The 25524-nt window shown below is 34.0% G+C and overlaps 15 protein-coding genes and 3 pseudogenes across 18 annotated transcripts, besides 3 other annotated features; 12 read left to right on the top strand and 6 right to left on the bottom strand.

Moving 5' to 3' along the window:
* Positions 1-188: 188 nt before the first annotated feature.
* Positions 189-1491: a mobile genetic element.
* Positions 269-1395, bottom strand: TVAGG3_0630820 (annotated as a pseudogene). The gene has a single exon. A coding segment is annotated over exon 1 (1127 nt).
* A 493-nt stretch (positions 1492-1984) lies between the features above and the next one.
* Positions 1985-2950, top strand: TVAGG3_0630790 (integrase core domain containing protein family; the record flags this gene model as incomplete). Its single annotated transcript, XM_051240807.1, has 1 exon — positions 1985-2950. One exon carries the CDS (start codon positions 1985-1987, stop codon positions 2948-2950), a length of 966 nt encoding a protein of 321 aa, XP_051087394.1.
* Positions 2213-2950: a mobile genetic element.
* Positions 2951-2985: 35 nt separating this feature from the next.
* Positions 2986-25072: a mobile genetic element.
* Positions 3667-4138, bottom strand: TVAGG3_0630770 (annotated as a pseudogene). Its single transcript has one exon. A coding segment is annotated over exon 1 (472 nt).
* TVAGG3_0630760 (uncharacterized protein) lies at positions 4962-5156 on the top strand (the record flags this gene model as incomplete). The annotated part of the gene is made up of 1 exon (XM_001327849.1): positions 4962-5156. The coding sequence occupies one exon, from the start codon at positions 4962-4964 to the stop codon at positions 5154-5156; it is 195 nt and encodes a 64-aa protein (XP_001327884.1).
* Positions 6592-7054, top strand: TVAGG3_0630750 (uncharacterized protein; the record flags this gene model as incomplete). Its single annotated transcript, XM_051240806.1, has 1 exon — positions 6592-7054. A coding segment is annotated over one exon (463 nt), but the record flags the coding sequence as incomplete, so codon positions are not given.
* On the bottom strand, positions 7205-7474 carry TVAGG3_0630740 (uncharacterized protein; the record flags this gene model as incomplete). Its single annotated transcript, XM_051240805.1, has 1 exon — positions 7205-7474. One exon carries the CDS (start codon positions 7472-7474, stop codon positions 7205-7207), a length of 270 nt encoding a protein of 89 aa, XP_051087392.1.
* TVAGG3_0630730 (organellar and viral DNA polymerase type B) lies at positions 8229-9085 on the top strand (the record flags this gene model as incomplete). Its single annotated transcript, XM_051240804.1, has 1 exon — positions 8229-9085. A coding segment is annotated over one exon (857 nt), but the record flags the coding sequence as incomplete, so codon positions are not given.
* Positions 9666-10539, top strand: TVAGG3_0630720 (keratin-associated protein family; the record flags this gene model as incomplete). Its single annotated transcript, XM_051240803.1, has 1 exon — positions 9666-10539. A coding segment is annotated over one exon (874 nt), but the record flags the coding sequence as incomplete, so codon positions are not given.
* TVAGG3_0630710 (phage tail repeat-like family) lies at positions 10929-11411 on the top strand (the record flags this gene model as incomplete). The annotated part of the gene is made up of 1 exon (XM_051240802.1): positions 10929-11411. One exon carries the CDS (start codon positions 10929-10931, stop codon positions 11409-11411), a length of 483 nt encoding a protein of 160 aa, XP_051087389.1.
* Positions 11986-12537, top strand: TVAGG3_0630700 (integrase core domain containing protein family; the record flags this gene model as incomplete). The annotated part of the gene is made up of 1 exon (XM_051240801.1): positions 11986-12537. One exon carries the CDS (start codon positions 11986-11988, stop codon positions 12535-12537), a length of 552 nt encoding a protein of 183 aa, XP_051087388.1.
* TVAGG3_0630690 (uncharacterized protein) lies at positions 12773-13378 on the top strand (the record flags this gene model as incomplete). The annotated part of the gene is made up of 1 exon (XM_051240800.1): positions 12773-13378. A coding segment is annotated over one exon (606 nt), but the record flags the coding sequence as incomplete, so codon positions are not given.
* Positions 13847-14838, top strand: TVAGG3_0630680 (Prim-pol domain family; the record flags this gene model as incomplete). Its single annotated transcript, XM_051240799.1, has 1 exon — positions 13847-14838. A coding segment is annotated over one exon (992 nt), but the record flags the coding sequence as incomplete, so codon positions are not given.
* On the top strand, positions 15842-16159 carry TVAGG3_0630670 (uncharacterized protein; the record flags this gene model as incomplete). The annotated part of the gene is made up of 1 exon (XM_051240798.1): positions 15842-16159. One exon carries the CDS (start codon positions 15842-15844, stop codon positions 16157-16159), a length of 318 nt encoding a protein of 105 aa, XP_051087385.1.
* TVAGG3_0630660 lies at positions 19636-20172 on the top strand (annotated as a pseudogene). The gene has a single exon. A coding segment is annotated over exon 1 (537 nt).
* Positions 20830-21444, bottom strand: TVAGG3_0630650 (uncharacterized protein; the record flags this gene model as incomplete). The annotated part of the gene is made up of 1 exon (XM_051240797.1): positions 20830-21444. One exon carries the CDS (start codon positions 21442-21444, stop codon positions 20830-20832), a length of 615 nt encoding a protein of 204 aa, XP_051087384.1.
* On the bottom strand, positions 21868-22755 carry TVAGG3_0630640 (protein of unknown function, DUF4106 family; the record flags this gene model as incomplete). The annotated part of the gene is made up of 1 exon (XM_051240796.1): positions 21868-22755. The coding sequence occupies one exon, from the start codon at positions 22753-22755 to the stop codon at positions 21868-21870; it is 888 nt and encodes a 295-aa protein (XP_051087383.1).
* Positions 22885-23079, bottom strand: TVAGG3_0630630 (uncharacterized protein; the record flags this gene model as incomplete). The annotated part of the gene is made up of 1 exon (XM_051240795.1): positions 22885-23079. The coding sequence occupies one exon, from the start codon at positions 23077-23079 to the stop codon at positions 22885-22887; it is 195 nt and encodes a 64-aa protein (XP_051087382.1).
* On the top strand, positions 23105-23653 carry TVAGG3_0630620 (uncharacterized protein; the record flags this gene model as incomplete). Its single annotated transcript, XM_051240794.1, has 1 exon — positions 23105-23653. One exon carries the CDS (start codon positions 23105-23107, stop codon positions 23651-23653), a length of 549 nt encoding a protein of 182 aa, XP_051087381.1.
* Positions 25073-25524: the final 452 nt, after the last annotated feature.

Below are 25524 nucleotides of genomic sequence, written 5' to 3'. Positions count from 1 at the left end.
AGAGACAAAAGGAACCGTTAATGATGGTTTTGATACTATGATTCAAAGAGGTGGGCACCCTTAAAACACTTATTTTATTTTTATATAAATGGATAACACAGATTTAAAAATTTTAATTGATGATTTAGTATTTAATCAAAATTTTCTTAGTTATTATGAATTAAAATCATATCTCCAAAAACATAATATAGGGTGTCCAAAGGTGTGTTTAGCACAAACCTGAATACTGCGAATAGAAATAAACAAGTTACATATATATAAAGTTTATTTAAATATAATCACCATTGGATTCAATCACGCGTTCGCAGCGATCGATCCAGGCTTGAAAGACACGCTTTAAATCATCATGAGAAAATTGCTCAAATTGCTCTCTTACAAAATTTTCAAGATCATCTGGACTCGCGAATTCGCGTCCTTCAGCTCTCTTTTTTAGCGTGCCGAATAAATAAAAGTCAGAGGGTGCAATATCAGGTGAATAAATTGGGTTTGGAACAACTTTGACATTGTTTTCCACCAAGTAATTCATTACCTTATGACTTTTGTGAACTCTTGAATTATCAAAATGAATTGCAAACTTTTGTTTTTGTTGTTTGGATTTCTCAAACTCATCAGAATTGATAATTTGAGTAAGAACATTGTCAATTAGATACTGAGCATTCACCGTATTAGATTTTTGAAGAATATCAATTGCGATGATGCCATTCACGCCCCAAAAAACCGACAACATCATCATTGGTGTGTCAATTTTTTTCTTCGGGAATGTTTGCGGATTTTCATCCTTCGGGATCCACATGATTTTGGCTTCTGTTGCATATTGAAACCAAGACTCGTCCCCTGTTGCTAAAAAGCGAAACTTCTTGGATTGATACGCACCCAATATAGAGAGGAGCTCTTTCGAAGATTGGACTCTAGATTTTTTTTGAACTGAATTAAGGTTGTGCGGAACCCAACGTGTATACGCTAGTTTGTAGTTCAAATAATTGTGCAGATAATAACTGACTGTTGTACGTGGTATCTTTGTCATCTCCTCTATCCTTCTGAGTGATGCTCTTGGGTCTTCATCTAGCGCTTGAAGAATTGCTTTGATTTTTCTTTGATCCGGCGATTTTTTGTCAATTTTTATGATGGGCGCCTTTTTGTTCATGAAGTGATACATCCTAACATGATACGTTACAGTGGAATAGCTAGGAGCATCCATACCGAAGCATTTTACCAATGTCTCGTAGATTTTTTTACAGTCTTTGCATTTTTTTGCAAGAGCGAGGATGTTTTCTTTATGATTCATTAAAAAAATGAAAAAATCCCGCCAAAATTTCCCGCGAAACCGCCTCTTGTCTCAAAATTCATTTTATATCCCGGCATGGCGCCAAAATACAACATACTCATCATATACATATATTCATATTTTTTATTATATATTTATAATCAGCATATATCTCCTTTAATAGTCTCATATAGAGCGCTGTGCTAAACGCACCTTTGGACACCCTATAATAATATAACGGGTGATGATATGGAATATTATTATCCATATTATAAAAATGAAATTTTGAAATATCATAATAAAATAATTTCTGAAATTAAAGACAAAATTAAAAATAATGAATATACAAAGGGAAAAACTAAATCACAACTTAAACAGTTGAAAGATTTCAAAAATAAAGTATTAACAGAAGAAGATATTGATGAATTATATAATTTATATAATCCTGAGCCACAAAAACCAAAGCCGAGGTCTAAAGTAGCAAATGTTCAACAGCCAAATGTTCAACAGCTAAAGGAACAAAACGCCCTAACCCTTCAGACCATAAATGAAGCACAAGCTTTAATTTATGATTCATTAGTTAAACCATATTCAGCCCGACTTTTAAATGAAGATCAACTTTTGGAATTCATCCTTCAACATAAACTCGAAGCGGGAAAGTATATCAAACCTTTATATACAGCATATTTAAAACAAATGAATAGAATACATCCAGAATTAATGAAGGAAGGAATGAAATCCAAAATCAAAGCAGATAAAATTAAACCACTTACAACACCAAAACCTCCAACGACAGTACCACCTCCTCCTTCAGTTAATCCTTCATCATTCACTTTATTATATCCATTTCAAACATTAAAGAAGCAAAAAGATTTTAAAAAGGATTTCAAGATATTAAATAAACCAACTGACCCAAAAATTCAACCGTTAAAGGAAAAATTTAGTCGCCCTTCATTTGCACCATATCCATATTCATACGAAATCGATCATCTGGAATATTCAAAAGGAAAAGTTACCTATTTATTTGCCATTAACATTAACACTAGATATTTATATTGCATTCCGGTGAAAGGGAAAACAGAACAGGAAACAAGAAGAGCTATACAATACTTACTAGATCATGAAAGAGTAGATAATATCAGGGGTGATGGTGATAAAGGATTTCAGGCAGCTATGGCTCATTATTTCCCACAAATTAATTTTTTCTTTTCATCCTCTCCATATACGTTTCATAATAAAATAGTTGATGCGGTAATGAGAACTCTTAGAGATGCGTTAGGGGTTAACGGTCAGATATACTGGGATGGAAATCATGACTCCATCATACAACAGTTAGTATATTATTATAATAATACATGGCATAGAACTATAAACATGAAACCAGTGGAAATGAAAAATGATATTTCAAAAGAATGGGAATATATTAGAAAGCAAATGGAAAGGTTAAATGATGTTAAACGTGAACAAATTAATTCGGGGCTCATGAATTTTAAACAAGGGGATAAAGTTTTGATTCATCTCGATTATGGAAAAACTGATAAATCAATGACAAAAAGAAGACGAAGATTTGACACAATAGCTGAATTCGTTAGATATATTAACGGCAATGCATTAGTTGAAGTTGACAATAAATTAATAGAAATTCCGATTTATTTTATTACTCCATTATATTTAAATAATATTTAATTTTTTTTATTTCGTAAGAAATGAGTGACAACAAAAGTTAGTATGGTTATCTTGGGTACGGCGGCACTGCGTTCCACCTTACCCAATATAACCTTAAATATTTACAAAACCAGTAACGTATATTTTACAACACAAAACGACAACACTCACTTAACCTTAAATATTTACAAAGCCGCCAACCACTTCACCTCACCAACATTTTCGCTAACGACTTCACTAATGAAAAAATAAACGTTCTCACTAACGTTCCCACTAATGTTCTCATTTACAAAAGTATTGCAGCGCTTCCCATTGCTGTGCTTCACATAACAGCTCATAATCTTCTGACTCACTTTCTTCTTCATATAGGTCAAAATCACTGTCATAGTTTATACCTGTAAGTTTTGACAAAGCTAATGAAACACGTTTACCATTTGTATCTATTGCTTTTATATATCTTCCATTATGTTTGTTGTCATAAATGCTTAAACTAACTTTACCCTTTCTCCCTCGTATCTGATAGAATGTATTTTCACGAGGAACGAAGAACAAATTCTTGAACTCATGACCGTTGTAGTTTGTTATCTCAATAGTTTTCGTCATTTATATAAAAATAAAATAAAAATAAATGATATCACCACTCCCACACGTATGAAAACATAGCGCAAAAATAAATTTAGGTGAAGCGGTGAGATCTCACCTCTTTTTTCACCCTGTTGAATTCATTGTTTTATAACTCACTTCCTTGGTTTCTTTTTAGTTGCTTTCTTCACGTCTGTCTCCAACTTGACTGTCTTTCTTCTTCGTCCGTAATGATACCAGTTACTTCCACCAGTCAATGGGTCAAATGGTCGTTCATAAGGGTTTCCATACATTCCATAGGGACCATACGGAAGAACTACTGGTGGAGGAAGAGTTCCATCGACTCTATTTAAATGCATTGTTTCACCTTTCATCTGGTCATTAAAGTCTTTTGCGTGTTTTGCAAACTCGTCGTCCTTTCCTAAAGCATTTTCTGACTCAGTCGCAACCAAATTGGATGCTTTATTTATGAGCCCTATTTTATTTAATCTTAACTTCTTTGCAACCCAGCCTCCAATCTTCCTTTATTTGCATCTAATGTCTTCGAAACCCTTCCTCCACTCATTTTATTTACTGCGTCATAAGCCCAAGTGCTTTTGCTCCAAATGCTAATGCTTTTGTTCCCATTGCGCCTAAAACTGCCCAAGCTACCATTTACACCATATTAAAATCATCTCTCTTCAATATTATCTCATAAAAGTTCTCGTTACTGGAGAAAGTCAATGAAACATAAGCGTTCTCACGGGCTTCGCCCTCACCGCTTTGCGGTCTATCTAACTTATTTCTTATATCATCTATACGCTTCAAAATGTCTGAACAATTGCTAACATCTTCTACAACAGTTATTTCATCATGAATGACCTTCAAAACAAGCTCATTTAATATGCTATTAAAATCATCTCAATAATGAGTCCATCCTTTCCATCTTTAGGTAGCACAACATCTTTCATTGAAGAAGGTTCGACAAGTCTTATGTTAAACTTACTGACAAAGTTTGTTATACTATAATGCTTCGGTGGCGAATACATGTAGTTTGAAAGACATAATATAGATTCTTCAGCAAATTCACTTATACTGGATTTTATAACAATGTTCTCACGAGACCAAATACCACCAATTGACAATCTTGTAAGCAATCCTGCTGAACCTTCAACTGTAAACGTCGATGGTAACATTCCACGAAGGTCATCTATTGACATCGTTGAGTCACTATTTAAATATTTTCTTAAAGCAATCGTCATTATCTAACCATGCAATAGCTTTGAAGTTTTCATTCGAATATACATCTGCTTCATTAAATGTAAAACCTGACTTCTTTGCAGAGATGACTTTAAAATCTATTGAGTTTGTTTCAAAATTATATACTATGGTAACTTCTGAAGGTAATGGATGTCCTTCCGCAGTCAGTTGTTCTCTCACTACCGTTTGAAGCTTTGTGTTAAAAACTTTCATGTCATCTCCTGTGTCTAGGTTCACATACACAGCAACAGGAAAACTATCTTGCTTCTTTGTTTCATCATTATACCTCAAAACATTAAAGTTCTTCAATAATATTGTTCTTCCTGCTGGAATACTTCGAACCTGTCTGATTTCAATAGCTTTCTCACCTCCTACATACTCTACCCAGTGTCTTGGATATTCATAAGTATACTGACTTTCTTGAATTTTGGTTGGTTTCATCATAACGTGTTCATAGTATATCTTTATACTCTTGTCAGTTAGACTCGGTGCTATGTTCTGAATATTTCTGACTTGCATTTTTAATGGAGATAAAATGAAGCATTTAATACATGACGTAGATGAAGACATGAATGAAACTACAGACAAACTTAACTCTTCTCTATTCTTCCTTTCAGCAAAGATTATGATTCTGTTCAAATGGTGTGTATTTCTATTGTGGAAAGATGGGTTCAGGTAAGACATTTAATTTAATTCGTCATATACTCATAACAGAGCGTTTAGGAAACGACTCTTACTATGACCAAATCATTATATCAGCAACTTCAGACTCTATGGACTCAACAGCGAAAACATTTATGTCAAAAGTTCAAGCCTCTGTCGTTAAAGTTCCAGACAGTGAACTCATTGAATTTCTTCAACGTTACATTCGACGTAAGAGAAATATTATGCCATCGTGAATTTATACAGTCAGGAATGCAAAAGACTTCTGAGGAGATGGAAAGAATTATTGACAAACACCACTTACGTCAGTACTCAGGAGTTTACGATATGAAACGACTTACAAACTACATTCTGTCAAAACTTTCAAAATACCCCTTCAAAAAGTATCCTTCAAACACTTTGTTCGTTTGTGACGACTTCGCCGGAAAAGGTTTAGTGTCAAAGCCTGACTCACCATTAGCTAACATCATAACTAAAGTCAGACATTACCACTTAACTGTAGCAATACTTATGCAAACATGGCGTTTCCTTGCTTTAAACATAAAACGTCTCATAACTGACTTCGTTATCTTTCAAGGTTTCTCACGTTATGATATTGAACTCATTTGGAAACAGTCAGGTATAACATTACCTTTTGAAGAAATTTGGGAAGCATATAAGTCTCTCATCTCTCCTCGTTCATACCTTGAGATTCATATCATGACTAATACCATTAAAGTCAAAAATATTCCATGGGAACGACCAACATTGTTTTAAAGTTTAACCTTCAATTGACTGATGGTAAACAAATTCCATGCATCTCTGTCGCCATTTCTGTTAATATTTTTGCTGTCATTCATATCATCCACTTCCCCATCCGTTAACTTTTGAGGATATGCGTTAGAATAGCTGTTCTTAAATGAAGGCTTTTCACCTTTGAGAGCATAAACTCTATAACTTTCTGCATACTTTATGTTTGAACCTCCTGAGCCATCATTGACATAAATTTTTATAGGCTTCCACCCTTTGTTCATATTCCTGCTTCTTCCCTTGCTCTTTTGTTCAGTAGTTCTACATCTTTATACACAGCTCCTGTCTCAGTGAATTCAACAATATTTTCATTCGTTAGCTTTACATTCAAACCCTTGTCGAGTATATTGTTCATTTCATACATATAAAAGGTTTTTATTCTATATGAAATGAGAAGCAAATCCATCTTAGCTGGTGCCGTTAATGTTCCAATTGAACCAACATCAAATGTTGACTCACGAACGACAAACAATATTGTCATAAAGAACTATAGTTCAGAGTGTTTGAAAGAAAAAGAACCAGAGCTGAAATCCGTGAATTTAAACACAGCTTCAAACGCTAACGCTACATCAGATGTTAAGTTAGAGTATCCACCACTGGACCAAATTCTTTCAAGAGAAGCCAACGACAACCCTTACATAAATGTTCAAACAAATCCTTCAGATAACGTAGACCATTACCTTCTTCAGTTATACCAAACAATTTTACTCAAAGACGATAAGAAGCTTTTGATAAATCTTATAAGTAAGAACCAAATAATTCTAACAAAGGAGGACCTTGAAAATGTTATATCACGAATAACAGGAAAGCAATGTGTCATTGACTATCTCGACCCTGAAATCGAATGCTGTGGTCAAACGCCACCATTCATGAAAATAGGTAACATCCGCATCATTGAAACACCAGGAACTACAGGAGTTGAGTTTAAGTATAAATATTCGAACGAGTATACAAAACTACTTTCAACAGAATAAAGCTTTGTTTGAAATATGTTTTAGTAAATTAAAGCAACTTATAGTATCTATCCAAAACTTCTTCAACAGTATCGAACTCATCTTCATAATGCAAACCTAATCTTATTGACTTGGTGCAGTTTTCACTAACACAATATAGCGCTTTGCGCTCGGCGCCTTTGACGCCTTTTTCTGTTCTCTTGACTGACATAACTAACTCATTTGTTTCATCAAACAGCAACAACCAAAGTTCATGACCTAATACATAACATTCATACTTTATATTTTTAGCTCTGAGTTCTCTTGTAAGCTGTTGCATTTAATATTTTCTAAAAAGTCAACTTCAACAGTCATTCGCACTGGTGCCTTCAGTTCTACAGGCTCTCCTTGAAAGTCAACTAGTCTGAATTGCATGTCTTTCAAATTATGAGGACTAATGCGAACCCATTTACCTAAATGAGTTGCTATGACAGGAACGTTTGGAATGAACATTGAATTGACTGCATAACAGAAAGACTTATATTCTACTGAACCTTTACTATTAACTCCTGAAATACCTGTGACATTAGCTATTTTTGACTCAATGTATAAACAATTGCCATAACATACGTATGGAACAGATTTCATCTCAATCGTTTTGTCAATACTTTTCAAAGGAAATGTCATATGGTATGCTCCCAGAAGCAATTGAACTCTATGACTCATTCGTGTTATCTTAAACTCCTTCGCATAACTGAACTTCAAAACTCCTGCAATAAGTTTAACATTCATTAAGTTTTCTTCGTTATCCTTGTTTATTGTAGTATTTATGAGAGCATTTAACACTCCAGCTAATGTTTCCATCTTATATTCTACATTATTGTGAAATCTTATTTCATGCTTCTTTCCATCTATTTCAAACTCCATGAAATCTGTTTCATCTGTTATGACAAAAGTTGCGATAGTATTGAAGTCAACAACTCTGAAAGCAAGCGCTTCATTCTGAAGACCTAAGTTTGTTTGTAGCTTTACTGTCCCGTATTCGTTTGGGTCTGTACTTTGCAAATAGAACAACATTTTATTCTCATTAAAATATGAGTTTAGCTGCATATGCGTATGAAGCTGACAGAGCTAAACGTTTATATTTTGGTCAATACTCTCTCACACTTACTGACAAATATATTGTTATCAGTGATGGAAATACCGAGAAATACATAACATGGAAGGACTATGAAAAGTTTGACCCTATTTTAACTCCATGTACAATGCCATTCATTGTAAATGGTGAAGTTGTCATGAAGAACGACACAACAGTATATAAGTCTGTATATGAAGCATTAGAATATATGTTGAATTATAATCCCGAAAGATTTGACCCAAGCACTACACCATGTGCAATGCCTTTTATTAAGGACGGTGAAATCGTAAGAGTTCCGGATTCAACGGTTTATACTGCTGTTCAAAACAGTTTACAAAACATTTTAGCGAATATCTTTAATTCAGAAACTACAGAAATAAAATTACCATATATAACAGATGCTAAAGAAATTAAATCAAAAACGACAACATTATTTACGTCACTTAATGATTTAATGACTTATATCATTAATATTCCTGCACCAACTACAGCATTTGATCCAAACTCGACGGTTTGCAGTGTACCTTTCATAAAGTCGCAAAGCGACCAGGGCGAAGCCCATGACAGTTCATTAATTACTTTAAGGGATTCAACAGTTAATGAATCATTAAAGGCGTCATTAATGAAAATCATTGATTTTAACTCATTCACGAATACATATAATTCATTCATTAATGTTTCATATGCTTCTAAAGAAGGTGAGCCAAAAACTATCGATAAAGCGGTGTATGAAATAAAAGCATCAACGACGAAATTGAATTCGTTAACTTTTGACGGTGATAGTTTCGTTAATGACATAACATCGGGGAAAACAATTTTAACGAAAGAATATTTAAAATCTCATGTTAGTGAGTTCGTTGAAATTGAAAAAGAAGGTGGAATTAAGTTCGATCCACTGAATTTCATTTTCAGCTTAGCGAATGCGGGTGTTAGTTTCGCTGAATGGACAACTATACAGAGTGAAATAAATGCAATATGGACGTTTTTGGGGTCAAAAGCGGGAATGGGTGAGCTTGTAAATGCTGCAAGAACATTAGGTGAAACAGGAAATTTTGTAGATGGTTTTAAAAGACTTGTTTCAAATGTTTTAACAAACACAAAGAAATTATTTAGATATACCATACATAACGGACGGATTTTCGAACAGGTAGCAACAAACCCTCCGGTTATGGCTGCGTTGATGATGGTTAGAGATATAAAACCACGTAACGACGGGAACGAAGAAGAACATGAACAACAGGATACTGGTCGGGTTATTCAAGACATTAAAAACGTGTATCCTGAAGTTATTGATTTATTTAGAGGAGTTAATGATTCAATTTCAAAACATTCTATAACCCTCGATGAAGAGAATAAATTAACAGATTATATATTCGTCATTATTGCAGAATTAATGAAGAGAATAAATGAAAAAGGAATTGGTGATATCATTAATGTCAGCGATGTAATGATGAAAAGAAATTTTGACTCATTATTTACAAAACCGAAAACAGAATATAGTCTTTATGACGTAATTACCGAATTAATGAAAAAGATTAATGATAATAAGAGTTCTGGCGGAAGAGTTGAATTAGAAGTGAATGATGTTAATGAGAAATTAGCCGAAAAAGCAAACAAAAACCACGTTCATTATATAACTTCAGACGAACAGATTATAACGGACTACCATGGATATTTAACACGAAGTGATGAAGCGAAGACAAAAAATGTTAATGAAAGAAGATATAAATACATTCGTGCTAAAGGTTATGACATAAGCTGTACTGTACAGTATGATGTAGCTAAAGCACCAGAAGCATTTGGTTATACCGGTGAAATTTATGCCTCTACTTTCAATGTTAATGGTGTATTAGTTGAACCAAGATTTACTTTGAGAGTTAAGTCAAAAATAACGTTTGAAGATGCTATTAAAAGTAAAGCTGACAAAGATGAACTTGACGCAACGAACAAAGTTTTGAAATCTCATAAACACAACATCTCCGATATAAATGAACTTCAAACTTCTTTAGACAGTAAAGCTGACAAGAACCATACACATAAATCCTTCACTACTGTTAGAGCAGACGACATAATATTGAACTTTGACCTTGGTTCAAGTGCACCTTTAGAGAATCCAAGTACAAGCGTAAAAGATACACTAAACTCCTTAAATAGTAAATGTATGAACATTGAAGGTCATGTCAGAAACTTTGAAACACATGAACTACCAGCAATGTTAGATAAGAAAGCAGATAAGAACCATACACATGATTTCTTCACAACTGTTGGTATAGAAAGTATTGAAGGAACGGTTGAAGGAACTGGTGGGGATGCATTATATTGGAAACCTCCTAACTTTCCACAAGGTTTAACATCGGAGGAAAACATAACGACGATGAAATACATTAGATGTAGAAATGTTTATGTCATGGAGGATGAAAATAATGTTAAATTCACTGCTCAAGATTTATATGATAAGAAAGCTGACAAGAACCATACACATAAATCCTTCACTACTGTTAGAGCAGACGACATAATATTGAACTTTGACCTTGGTTCAAGTGCACCATTAGAAAATCCAAGTACAAGCGTAAAAGATACTCTTAACAATTTAGATAAGAGTTGCAGGAATACCGAAGATCATGCCAGAAACTTTGAAGCATATGAACTACCAGCAATGTTAGATAAGAAAGCTGACAAAACAGAGCTTCAAACATTAAAGACAGAAATACTTCAAACATTATATCCTATAGGTTCTATTTATACGTCAATGAACTCAACAAATCCAGCAACAGTTCTGGGTTTCGGTACGTGGGAACAGATTGTAGATAAATTCTTATACTGTGCTAGATATTCAAAGCAAACAGGAGGTTCGAAGAAAATTACTGAAGCAAACCTTCCACCGCACACTCATACAGGAACGACAAACTTTTCTGGCGACCATAGCCACTCATTAAGAGACCACCCATTATACAACTCAGAGTATGAAGCTGGCAATGACGTTTTATCTCCATCTTATAACAATGCAGCAAAAAAGACTTTTCGACCAACTGAACCAGGAGGAAATCATGTCCATACTTTCACAACAAATCCAACAGGCTCGGGTGCAGATTATATGCCACCATTTATGACTGTATTTGCATGGAATAGAGTTCAATGAACGCGCTTGAGCCTAGAATAAAATCTTTAACTTTACATAAATGAGCTTGAAAGAAGTATTCGAACAACATCCATGGAGGTCATTTAAGAAGTTCAATGAAGCTGCAAAGAGTTCGGGATTTACTAACAGAGCTGAAGTGAAAAGGTTCTTTGACAAAAATGTTGTACATCAAACAAAAATAAATCCTTACGACTACTTTTTACCAATTTACTCCAACACTCCTGACGCATACCAATTTGACACTCTCATTCAAAGCAGAAAAGGAAGACATAAACCATTCCTCATCTTCATAAATGTTAACACTCGCAAAGCTTTTGCGTATATAATGAGAAATAAAGGAACTCATGAAGTGTTAAGAGTTTTACAAAAGTTTGTAGCAGAACATAGCCCAAGTATTTTAACATCAGACCAAGACGGTGCATACCTCAGCAACGAAATCACAGAATTTCTCATTAAGCATAACATAACTCACTACACTACTGAAGACCATAACCATAACATACTCGGTATCATTAACCGCTTCATAAGGACTCTCAGAGATTTAAATCAAGAGCGAGACTTTACCGAAGAAACAATGAAACATTTCATCGAAGTTTACAATTCCTCAACACATTCTACAACAGGACATACACCAAATTCAATGACACAACAACAAGAAGAAAAGTATATACAAAAGAAACGAAGTCAAACACAAAATATCAGAAATTCAACACAATTTACTCTCATTCCTGGAACAAAAGTTCGTGTAGTTCTTGACGACAAACCGTTGACAAAGAAACGTTTAAGGTTAAGTCGAAATTATTATATCGTAGACTCTACGCAAGGTAATGGATATCTTATAAAAGCTGCTGACGACTCCATAGCATTTTACCCTCGTCATAAATTAGTTGAAAGTAGTAATGGCGAACTTGCTGAAACCATTGACGAAGCAAAGCGAGGAGTGGTTATTGAAATACTTGACTACAACATAAACGATGACACTTATAAAGTAAGATATGAAGGAGGCGTTGAAGATGTTATACCATCTAAGAACTTGAGAGAATCTAAACCAACTCATCTGGGACCATTAGAGCGGGAGTACTGGAAAGATAAAAACATGCCAGAAAGAATAAGAAAATTCTTCTAAACTTTTTCGTTGGATGTAAATCAGACAAAAATATATTATAGGTGAAGAGGTGAGATTTCACCTGTTTTCTCACCTGTTTTTTCACCTCTTGAATTTTCGTGAATTTTCACAAAAGACCAAAAATAAAGTTAGTTTTATTTTTATTTATTTTTTTATTTTGTATGTAAAGACAGTAATGTCAGTCGAAGCAAAAACATTCACTAACAAATCTAATGGCGAAACATTCACAAAAGGCACTTATAACGGTATTGAAGTCTTACGTAGAGACAAGGATGGTTACATTAATGCAACAAAGATGGCAAGAGAAGCAGGAAAGTTAAACCATTTAAACAGATTTCTCAATAGTGCTAAAATGCAGGAAATTCTTGAGTTTTGGTTGAAAGAATACGGTCGAGCCAAAAGTGGCTCAACCTCAAAACAAGCATTTTATGAGCTTACTAAGGGCGTTATGAATGAATTCAAAGGTATTTACATACATGCTGACCTCGTTCATTTTGTTGCTGAATGGTGCTCTGTAAAGTATGCATTTTATGTCAAAGATATTATGGACTCCATAGACAAGAAAGTTCATGAGAAGTTAGATGAAGAAGAACTCGAAGATACAGTGGAGAATGCTAAACCTTTGTTCGAAGAAGAAGTTGGAAAAATGTGCGGAAAACAATTAGAACATGAACGTGAGAAATGTTATGGTTATAGAGATTCTCCATACGAACTAGACCAATGGGAACAAGAAGATTTAAAGAGAGAATTTAGAGAATATGAACTCGCTAAGATAGCATTTGAAGCTGCAGAAAAGAAGTTAAAAGTTTGGGGTCGTTTTGTACAAAAATATTGTGAGTAAATGAACCATTTATTTTTGTCATAAACGACCAAAAATATATTTTATCGTGAATGGTTTCAGGTTATTCAATAATTAATTATTTTTGAAGAACTGTAGGTGCTACCATGTTACCATGTGCTACCAGGTCATTTAACTTCTCTGAAAAAATGTGACAACATGACATTTTGACAACATCACAGGAGGAAGGTAGTTATGAATTATTTTTGAAGAACTGTAGGTGCTACCATGTTACCATGTGCTACCAGGTCATTTAACTTCTTTTAAAAAATGTGACAACATGACATTTTGACAACAACACAGGAGGAAGGCAGTTATGACTTATTTTTGAAGAACTGAAGGTGTTACCATGTTACCATGTGCTACCAGGTCATTTAACTCATGACATTTTGACAACATTTACGAAAATATGATGCAGTCCAAAAATAAAGTTAGTTTTAAAATTATTTTTATTTTTTTATTCCTATATAAATGACAGTAACAAACAACAACAACAGCAACTATATCGTTTCTGATGAAAAAGTTATTGATTCATTAGTTGAGGAATTAGTTGTGGCAGAAACTAAAACCCTCAACGAAAGAATTGGTGAAAACAGGATTGATTTACATAACTACCTCAAATACGATGGAGGAAGAGGAAGGAAAACTGGTATGGCTTTATTAGTAAATAAAATTTCAAATTTAACGATTATAGATGTTGATATCAATAAATCGTACAATGATGAACTTAAAGAAACAGTTAGAAAAGACATTTTATCAAAACTTTCGGATAAAGATGTTATCGTTAAAACCGCTTCAGGAGGTCTTCACATTTATTGCAACACTAATTTCTTCTATGCAGTTTCGAACAGAATGATTAAATGTTATTCCTGCAATGATTATGATATTGACATAATGACTTCTATGGATGATTCAAAGCGTTCTTTAGTGGTTATGGCTGATTCAAGAGTTCGCAAGAATGCAACAGAACCAATCAAAACATACTCATTCATTCGTGGAAGTTATGATTCAACATTAACTAGAACAGTAAACGATATATTAAATGATTTGAATATTAAGGTAAGAGTTGAACAGAAGAATGAAGAAATAAAGAGTATAATGAATGAAAACAAAGATGTAAACATTGACGATAAACTTGCCCAGAGCATAGTTGATGGCATCAGTGATTTTGAAGTACATAATGACGGTGGAAACATGAATTTAGAAAAAGAAGTTACATTATTCACACTGTTTCAAGCAATTAATTTGTTACCGGATCATTTAATTAATGAAGCATACGACAGCGTTTATAACTTCTGCAGTTTAACAGAAAATGCTAAAAGTAATTTTGAAAAAGCACGTAGTAGATATGCACATTTAATGACTTCTCCATTTGTTTTAGTGAAGATTCTAAAACTATACCAAAAGGAATATTATGATGAATATGTTTTACCTTTATTACGTAAGCCAAAAATAACATTTGATATAAAACTTGATGACTCGTTTTTGATAACAGATATTAGACGCAAGGCTGAAAATCATCAGTATAAAAACAGTTCTGAAGTAATTGAGGATTTATCACGTGTAATCCGTTTTGTAGATTGTGGAAATAAATATTCATTCAAAAGGACTATAATATTCACGACAAAATGAATCAAATATCATTCGTTCTTCAATCAAACATGAAAGAGTCACTCAAAATGATTAAATTATTTAAAGAAGAAGGTAAACCTAACAGCATGGGATGTACTACTAAATCAATTATCCTCATTAACCGTTAAGGGTGTTTGCTTTAAAATCTGATTCCCCAGATGTTTTCTCAACGTTTCAGGGTTATAAATACAACATTCTCGAAAAACCAGATTACTCAAAAATTGAGATGTTTATGAATTTCATTAAAGAAGCCATTTGTGATAATAACGATGAAGTGTATAAATACCTTCTCGGCTGGATTGCATCAATGATTCAACATCCCGGAATCAAGAATGAAACAGCAATTATTTTGAAAGGACTTCAGGGAACAGGTAAAAACAGATTTACAGACATTATTTCTGAACTTCTCGCTGGTTATTCATGTAAAAACATTACTGAAATAAGTGAGCTAACGGGTAATTTCAATTCGGTTGTTGAAAATAAAATGTTTCTTGGTACTTAATGAACTCAAGAATGTTGGTGAAGATAGACTCGCAAACTTCAACGCTTTGAAATCAATTATTACGGATAATCAAATTAGAATTAATGAAAAGAATCAACCCAGAAGAACTGCTCAGAACGTTGCAAACTTCATTTTCGTAACTAATAACGTCTACCCTGTCAAAATTGAAGTGGAGACAGAAGATACGTAGTTTAAGAGTTAATGGTAAATTCAAGGGTCAATTTGATTACTTCAAGAATTTAATGGATTCATGCACAAAGGAATTTTATGATAATTTGCTGACGTATTTTATGCAATATGACCTTTCATCATTTAATGTACGAATCATACCGATGACTGAAGCCAAACAAGATTTAATCGAGTTATCAACAAATCCTTTAGATGTATGGATAAATACACATTATGATGAATTGTGTGCAGGTATGACGTGTGAAAATGCTCTATTCTGCAAACCATCAGACATGAAAGACAAGAATTTCCAAATGAGTATTAAGGATAAATGTGATAGGAAACATAGAAGAATAGACGGTAAACAAACATGGTGTTATGTTTTGAAAGAAGAAATGAAAGGATTATATAAACAGGTTGAACCAAACGATAATGAGGATTCATTTACTGACGATGAAATACCTGTAAATGAAGCTTTATAAAGTATGATTGGAATTTATTTTTGCCTTCCTCCTGTGTTGTTGTCAAAATGTCATGAGTTAAATGACCTGGTAGCACATGGTAACATGGTAACACCTTCAGTTCTTCAAAAATAAGTCATAACTGCCTTCCTCCTGTGTTGTTGTCAAAATGTCATGTTGTCACACTTTTTCAGAGAAGTTAAATGACCTGGTAGCACATGGTAACATGGTAACACCTTCAGTTCTTCAAAAATAAGTCATTATTGAATAACCTGTGTTGTTGTCAAAATGTCATGAGTTAAATGACCTGGTAGCACATGGTAACACCTTCAGTTCTTCAAAAATAATTCATTATTGAATAACCTGTAAACATTAACGTAAACATTTATTTCTGCAGTTCATTCATTACTTCATTACCTAATTAATTACAAACATAAAATATATTTAGTTCATTCAATGAACGCGGTAAGCCTGCAAAGTAGGCTCAAGCACATTCAATAAATGCGGTACCATGCGAATACAGTCATAAATGGTGGCATATAATCTGCACCCAAGCCTGTTGGATTTGTTGTGAAAGTATGGACATGATTTCCTCCTGGTTCAGTTGGTCGAAAAGTCTTTTTTGCTGCATTGTTATAAGATGGAGATAAAACGTCATTGCCAGCTTCATACTCTGAGTTGTATAATGGGTGGTCTCTTAATGAGTGGCTATGGTCGCCAGAAAAGTTTGTCGTTCCTGTATGAGTGTGCGGTGGAAGGTTTGCTTCAGTAATTTTCTTCGAACCTCCTGTTTGCTTTGAATATCTAGCACAGTATAAAGAATTTATCTACAATCTGTTCCCACGTACCGAAACCCAGAACTGTTGCTGGATTTGTTGAGTTCATTGACGTATAAATAGAACCTATAGATATAATGTTTGAAGTATTTCTGTCTTTAATGTTTGAAGCTCTGTTTTGTCAGCTTTCTTATCTAACATTGCTGGTAGTTCATATGCTTCAAAGTTTCTGGCATGATCTTCGTATTCCTGCAACTCTTATCTAAATTGTTAAGAGTATCTTTTACGCTTCGTACTTGGATTTTCTAATGGTGCACTTGAACCAAGGTCAAAGTTCAATATTATGTCGTCTGCTCTAAACAGTAGTGAAGGATTTATGTGTATGGTTCTTGTCAGCTTTCTTATCATATAAATCTTGAGCAGTGAATTTAACATTATTTTCATCCTCCATGACATAAACATTTCTACATCTAATGTATTTCATCGTCGTTATGTTTTTCCTCCGATGTTAAACCTTGTGGAAAGTTAGGAGGTTTCCAATATAATGCATCCCCACCAGTTCCTTCAACCGTTCCTTCAATACTTTCCTATACCAACAGTTGTGAAGAAATCATGTGGTATGGTTCTTATCTGCTTTCTTATCTAACATTGCTGGTAGTTCATGTGTTTCAAAGTTTCTGACATGACCTTCAATGTTCATACATTTACTATTTAAGGAGTTTAGTGTATCTTTTACGCTTGTACTTGGATTCTCTAAAGGTGCACTTGAACCAAGGTCAAAGTTCAATATTATGTCGTCTGCTCTAACAGTAGTGAAGGATTTATGTGTATGGTTCTGTCAGCTTTACTGTCTAAAGAAGTTTGAAGTTCATTTATATCGGAGATGTTGTGTTTATGAGATTTCAAAAACTTTGTTCGTTGCGTCAAGTTCATCTTTGTCAGCTTTACTTTTAATAGCATCTTCAAACGTTATTTTTGACTTAACTCTCAAAGTAAATCTTGGTTCAACTAATACACCATTAACATTGAAAGTAGAGGCATAAATTCACGGTATAACCAAATGCTTCTGGTGCTTTAGCTACATCATACTGTACAGTACAGCTTATGTCATAACCTTTAGCACGAATGTATTTATATCTTCTTTCATTAACATTTTTTGTCTTCGCTTCATCACTTCGTGTTAAATATCCATGGTAGTCCGTTATAATCTGTTCGTCTGAATATATATATGAACGTGGTTTTGTTTGCTTTTTCGAGCTAATTTCTCATTAAACATCATTCACTTCTAATTTCAACTCTTCCGCCAGAACTCTTAGTTATCATTAATCTTTTTCATTAATTCGGTAATTACGTCATAAAGACTATATTCTGTTTTCGGTTTTGTAAATAATGAGTCAAAATTTCTTTTCATCATTACATCGCTGACATTAATGATATCACCAATTCCTTTTCATTTATTCTCTTCATTAATTCTGCAATAATGACGAATATATAATCTGTTAATTTATTCTCTTCATCGAGGGTTATAGAATGTTTTGAAATTGAATCATTAACTCCTCTAAATAAATCAATAACTTCAGGATACACGTTTTTAATGTCTTGAATAACCCGACCAGTATCCTGTTGTTCATGTTCTTCGTTCCCGTCGTTACGTGGTTTTATATCTCTAACCATCATCAACGCAGCCATAACCGGAGGGTTTGTTGCTACCTGTTCGAAAATCCGTCCGTGTTATGTATGGTATATCTAAATAATTTCTTTGTGTTTGTTAAAACATTTGAAACAAGTCTTTTAAAACCATCTACAAAATTTCCTGTTTCACCTAATGTTCTTGCAGCATTTACAAGCTCACCCATTCCCGCTTTTGACCCAAAAACGTCCATATTGCATTTATTTCACTCTGTATAGTTGTCCATTCAGCGAAACTAACACCCGCATTCGCTAAGCTGAAAATGAAATTCAGTGGATCGAACTTAATTCCACCTTCTTTTCAATTTCAACGAACTCACTAACATGAGATTTTTAAATATTCTTTCGTTAAAATTGTTTTCCCGATGTTATGTCATTAACGAAACTATCACCGTCAAAAGTTAACGAATTCAATTTCGTCGTTGATGCTTTTATTTCATACACCGCTTTATCGATAGTTTTTGGCTCACCTTCTTTAGAAGCATATGAAACATTAATGAATGAATTATATGTATTCGTGAATGAGTTAAAACAATGATTTTCATTAATGACGCCTTTAATGATTCATTAACTGTTGAATCCCTTAAAGTAATTAATGAACTGTCATGGGCTTCCCTGGTCGCTTTGCGACTTTATGAAAGGTACACTGCAAACCGTCGAGTTTGGATCAAATGCTGTAGTTGGTGCAGGAATATTAATGATATAAGTCATTAAATCATTAAGTGACGTAAATAATGTTGTCGTTTTTGATTTAATTTCTTTAGCATCTGTTATATATGGTAATTTTATTTCTGTAGTTTCTGAATTAAAAGATATTCGCTAAAATGTTTTGTAAACTGTTTTGAACAGCAGTATAAACCGTTGAATCCGGAACTCTTACGATTTCACCGTCCTTAATAAAAGGCATTGCACATGGTGTAGTGCTTGGGTCAAATCTTTCGGGATTATAATTCAACATATATTCTAATGCTTCATATACAGACTTATATACTGTTGTGTCGTTCTTCATGACAACTTCACCATTTACAATGAATGGCATTGTACATGGAGTTAAAATAGGGTCAAACTTTTCATAGTCCTTCCATGTTATGTATTTCTCGGTATTTCCATCACTGATAACAATATATTTGTCAGTAAGTGTGAGAGAGTATTGACCAAAAATATAAACGTTTAGCTCTGTCAGCTTCATACGCATATGCAGCTAAACTCATATTTTAATGAGAATAAAATGTTGTTCTATTTGCAAAGTACTGACCCAAACGAATACGGGACAGTAAAGCTACAACAAACTTAGGTCTTCAGAATGAAGCGCTTGCTTTCAGAGTTGTTGACTTCAATACTATCGCTTCATTCGTTATAACAGATGAAACAGATTTCATGGAGTTTGAAATAGATGGAAAGAAGCATGAAATAAGATTTCACAATAATGTAGAATATAAGATGGAAACATTAGCTGGAGTGTTAAATGCTCTCATAAATACTACAATAAACAAGGAGAACGAAGAAAACTTAATGAATGTTAAACTTATTGCAGGAGTTTTGAAGTTCAGTTATGGCGAAGGAGTTTAAGATAACACGAATGAGTCATAGAGTTCAATTGCTTCTGGAGCATACCATATGACATTTCCTTTGAAAAGTATTGACAAAACGATTGAGATGAAATCTGTTCCATACGTATGTTATGGCAATTTTTATACATTGAGTCAAAATAGCTAATGTCACAGGTATTTCAGGAGTTAATAGTAAAGGTTCAGTAGAATATAAGTCTTTCTGTTATGCAGTCAATTCAATGTTCATTCCAAACGTTCCTGTCATAGCAACTCATTTAGGTAAAATGGGTTCGCATTAGTCCTCATAATTTGAAAGACATGCAATTCAGACTAGTTGACTTTCAAGGAGAGCCTGTAGAACTGAAGGCACCAGTGCGAATGACTGTTGAAGTTGACTTTTTAGAAAATATTAAATGCAACAGCTTACAAGAGAATCAGAGCTAAAAATATAAGTATGAATGTTATGTATTAGGTCATGAACTTTGGTTGTTGCTGTTTGATGAAACAAATGAGTTAGTTATGTCAGTCAGAGAACAGAAAAAGGCGTCAAAGGCGCCGAGCGCAAAGCGCTATATTGTGTTAGTGAAAACTGCACCAAGTCAATAAGATTAGGTTTGCATTATGAAGATGAGTTCGATACTGTTGAAGAAGTTTTGGATAGATACTATAAGTTGCTTTAATTTACTAAAACATATTTCAAACAAAGCTTATAGTAAGTAGATAGTTTTGTATACTCGTTCGAATATTTATACTTAAACTCAACTCCTGTAGTTCCTGGTGTTTCAATGATGCGGATGTTACCTATTTTCATGAATGGTGACGTTTGACCACAGCATTCGATTTCAGGGTCGAGATAGTCAATGACACATTGCTTTCCTGTTATTCGTGATATAACATTTTCAAGGTCCTCCTTTGTTAGAATTATTTGGTTCTTACTTATAAGATTTATCAAAAGCTTCTTATCGTCTTTGAGTAAAATTGTTTGGTATAACTGAAGAAGGTAATGGTCTACGTTATCTGAAGGATTTGTTTGAACATTTATGTAAGGGTTGTCGTTGGCTTCTCTTGAAAGAATTTGGTCCAGTGGTGGATACTCTAACTTAACATCTGATGTAGCGTTAGCGTTTGAAGCTGTGTTTAAATTCACGGATTTCAGCTCTGGTTCTTTTTCTTTCAAACACTCTGAACTATAGTTCTTTATGACAATATTGTTTGTCGTTCGTGAGTCAACATTTGATGTTGGTTCAATTGGAACATTAACAGCACCAGCTAAGATGGATTTGCTTCTCATTTCATATAGAATAAAAACCTTTTATATGTATGAAATGAACAATATACTCGACAAGGGTTTGAATGTAAAGCTAACGAATGAAAATATTGTTGAATTCACTGAGACAGGAGCTGTGTATAAAGATGTAGAACTACTGAACAAAAGAGCAAAGGGAAGAAGCAGGAATATGAACAAAGGGTGGAAGCCTATAAAAATTTATGTCAATGATGGCTCAGGAGGTTCAAACATAAAGTATGCAGAAAGTTATAGAGTTTATGCTCTCAAAGGTGAAAAGCCTTCATTTAAGAACAGCTATTCTAACGCATATCCTCAAAAGTTAACGGATGGGGAAGTGGATGATATGAATGACAGCAAAAATATTAACAGAAATGGCGACAGAGATGCATGGAATTTGTTTACCATCAGTCAATTGAAGGTTAAACTTTAAAACAATGTTGGTCGTTCCCATGGAATATTTTTGACTTTAATGGTATTAGTCATGATATGAATCTCAAGGTATGAACGAGGAGAGATGAGAGACTTATATGCTTCCCAAATTTCTTCAAAAGGTAATGTTATACCTGACTGTTTCCAAATGAGTTCAATATCATAACGTGAGAAACCTTGAAAGATAACGAAGTCAGTTATGAGACGTTTTATGTTTAAAGCAAGGAAACGCCATGTTTGCATAAGTATTGCTACAGTTAAGTGGTAATGTCTGACTTTAGTAATGATGTTAGCTAATGGTGAGTCAGGCTTTGACACTAAACCTTTTCCGGCGAAGTCGTCACAAACTAACAAAGTATTTGAAGGATACTTTTTGAAGGGGTATTTTGAAAGTTTTGACAGAATGTAGTTTGTAAGTCGTTTCATATCGTAAACTCCTGAGTACTGACGTAAGTGGTGTTTGTCAATAATTCTTTCCATCTCCTCAGAAGTCTTTTGCATTCCTGACTGTATAAATTCAACGATGGCATAATATTTCCTCTTACGTCGAATGTAACGTTGAAGAAATTCAATGAGTTCACTGTCTGGAACTTTAACGACAGAGGCTTGAACTTTTGACATAAATGTTTTCGCTGTTGAGTCCATAGAGTCTGAAGTTGCTGATATAATGATTTGGTCATAGTAAGAGTCGTTTCCTAAACGCTCTGTTATGAGTATATGACGAATTAAATTAAATGTCTTACCTGAACCCATCTTTCCACAATAGAAATACACACCATTTGAACAGAATTCATAATCTTTGCTGAAAGGAAGAATAAGAGAAGAGTTAAGTTTGTCTGTAGTTTCATTCATGTCTTCATCTACGTCATGTATTAAATGCTTCATTTTATCTCCATTAAAAATGCAAGTCAGAAATATTCAGAACATAGCACCGAGTCTAACTGACAAGAGTATAAAGATATACTATGAACACGTTATGATGAAACCAACCAAAATTCAAGAAAGTCAGTATACTTATGAATATCCAAGACACTGGGTAGAGTATGTAGGAGGTGAGAAAGCTATTGAAATCAGACAGGTTCGAAGTATTCCAGCAGGAAGAACAATATTATTGAAGAACTTTAATGTTTTGAGGTATAATGATGAAACAAAGAAGCAAGATAGTTTTCCTGTTGCTGTGTATGTGAACCTAGACACAGGAGATGACATGAAAGTTTTTAACACAAAGCTTCAAATGGTAGTGAGAGAACAACTGACTGTGGAAGGACATCCATTACCTTCAGAAGTTACCATAGTATATAATTTTGAAACAAACTCAATAGATTTTAAAGTCATCTCTGCAAAGAAGTCAGGTTTTACATTTAATGAAGCAGATGTATATTCGAATGAAAACTTCAAAGCTATTGCATGGTTAGATAATGACGATTGCTTTAAGAAAATATTTAAATACAGTGACTCAACGATGTCAATAGATGACCTTCGTGGAATGTTACCATCGACGTTTACAGTTGAAGGCTCAGCAGGATTGCTTACAAGATTGTCAATTGGTGGTATTTGGTCTCGTGAGAACATTGTTATAAAATCCAGTATAAGTGAATTTGCTGAAGAATCTATATTATGTCTTTCAAACTACATGTATTCGCCACCGAAGCATTATAGTATAACAAACTTTGTCAGTAAGTTTAACATAAGACTTGTCGAACCTTCTTCAATGAAAGATGTTGTGCTACCCAAAGACGGAAAGGATGGACTCATTATTGAGATGATTTTAATAGCATATTAAATGAGCTTGTTTTTAAAGGTCATTCATGATGAAATAACTGTTGTAGAAGATGTTAGCAATTGTTCAGACATTTTGAAGCGTATAGATGATATAAGAAATAAGTTAGATAGACCGCAAAGCGGTGAGGGCGAAGCCCGTGAGAACGCTTATGTTTCATTGACTTTCTCCAGTAACGAGAACTTTTATGAGATAATATTGAAGAGAGATGATTTTAATATGGTGTAAATGGTAGCTTGGGCAGTTTTAGGCGCAATGGGAACAAAAGCATTAGCATTTGGAGCAAAAGCACTTGGAGCTTATGACGCAGTAAATAAAATGAGTGGAGGAAGGGTTTCGAAGACATTAGATGCAAATAAAGGGAAGATTGGAGGCTGGGTTGCAAAGAAGTTAAGATTAAATAAAATAGGGCTCATAAATAAAGCATCCAATTTGGTTGCGACTGAGTCAGAAAATGCTTTAGGAAAGGACGACGAGTTTGCAAAACACGCAAAAGACTTTAATGACCAGATGAAAGGTGAAACAATGCATTTAAATAGAGTCGATGGAACTCTTCCTCCACCAGTAGTTCTTCCGTATGGTCCCTATGGAATGTATGGAAACCCTTATGAACGACCATTTGACCCATTGACTGGTGGAAGTAACTGGTATCATTACGGACGAAGAAGAAAGACAGTCAAGTTGGAGACAGACGTGAAGAAAGCAACTAAAAAGAAACCAAGGAAGTGAGTTATAAAGCAATGAATTCAACAGGGTGAAAAAAGAGGTGAAAAAAGAGGTGAGATCTCACCGCTTCACCTAAATTTATTTTTGCGCTATGTTTTCATACGTGTGGGAGTGGTGATATCATTTATTTTTATTTTATTTTTATATAAATGACGAAAACTATTGAGATAACAAACTACAACAGTCATGAGTTCAAGAATTTGTTCTTCGTTCCTCGTGAAAATACATTCTATCAGATACGAGGGAGAAAGGGTAAAGTTAGTTTGAGCGTTTATGACAACAAACATAATGGGAGATATATAAAAGCAATAGATACAAACGGTAAGCGTGTTTCATTAGCTTTGTCAAAACTTACTAACATTTATTTTGACAGTGATTTTGACCTATATGAAGAAGAAAGTGAGTCAGAAGATTATGAGCTGTTATGTGAAGCACAGCAATGGGAAGCGCTGCAATACTTTTGTAAATGAGAACATTAGTGGGAACGTTAGTGAGAACGTTTATTTTTTCATTAGTGAAGTCGTTAGCGAAAATGTTGGTGAGGTGAAGTGGTTGGCGGCTTTGTAAATATTTAAGGTTAAGTGAGTGTTGTCGTTTTGTGTTGTAAAATATACGTTACTGGTTTTGTAAATATTTAAGGTTATATTGGGTAAGGTGGAACGCAGTGCCGCCGTACCCAAGATAGCCATACTAACTACAAAGCAGCCAAGAGTCCAGACGATGAATATAAAAAGAAACTAAACAGAATTAAATCAAAAATATGCTATTACAAAAAGAAGCCACAATGCGGTGGGGTTGATGCCCATAAAACTAATGGAACTGAAAACGATGAAGAGAGGAAAGAAATAATCGAAAAATTAGAAACTTACCGTTCAATCCTTAAACTGAGTGAAGCAAAAATAAAAGAATTTAATAGAATAAATAAATTGATTGGAAGAGATGAATTTAATAAAGATGAATTTTTAAACTCAATCCAAATTTAATTTTTATTCCTCTTTGACAACGTCTCTCTTTCCATCATTACTGCATAACCACATTTTCTCAGTTTTAGTGGTTTGTTATTTTTAGCAAGTTCTCGCATCATTTTTATCGTTTCCTCCCTTGTTATGATTCGTGGTAAATTTTGAGCTTGTGGGGTATCCATTTAT

Source organism: Trichomonas vaginalis, chromosome III (assembly GCF_026262505.1).
Source record: "Trichomonas vaginalis G3 chromosome III, whole genome shotgun sequence".
Classification (NCBI taxonomy): Eukaryota; Parabasalia; order Trichomonadida; family Trichomonadidae; genus Trichomonas; species Trichomonas vaginalis.
This window is presented reverse-complemented; position numbering and strand designations above follow the sequence as displayed.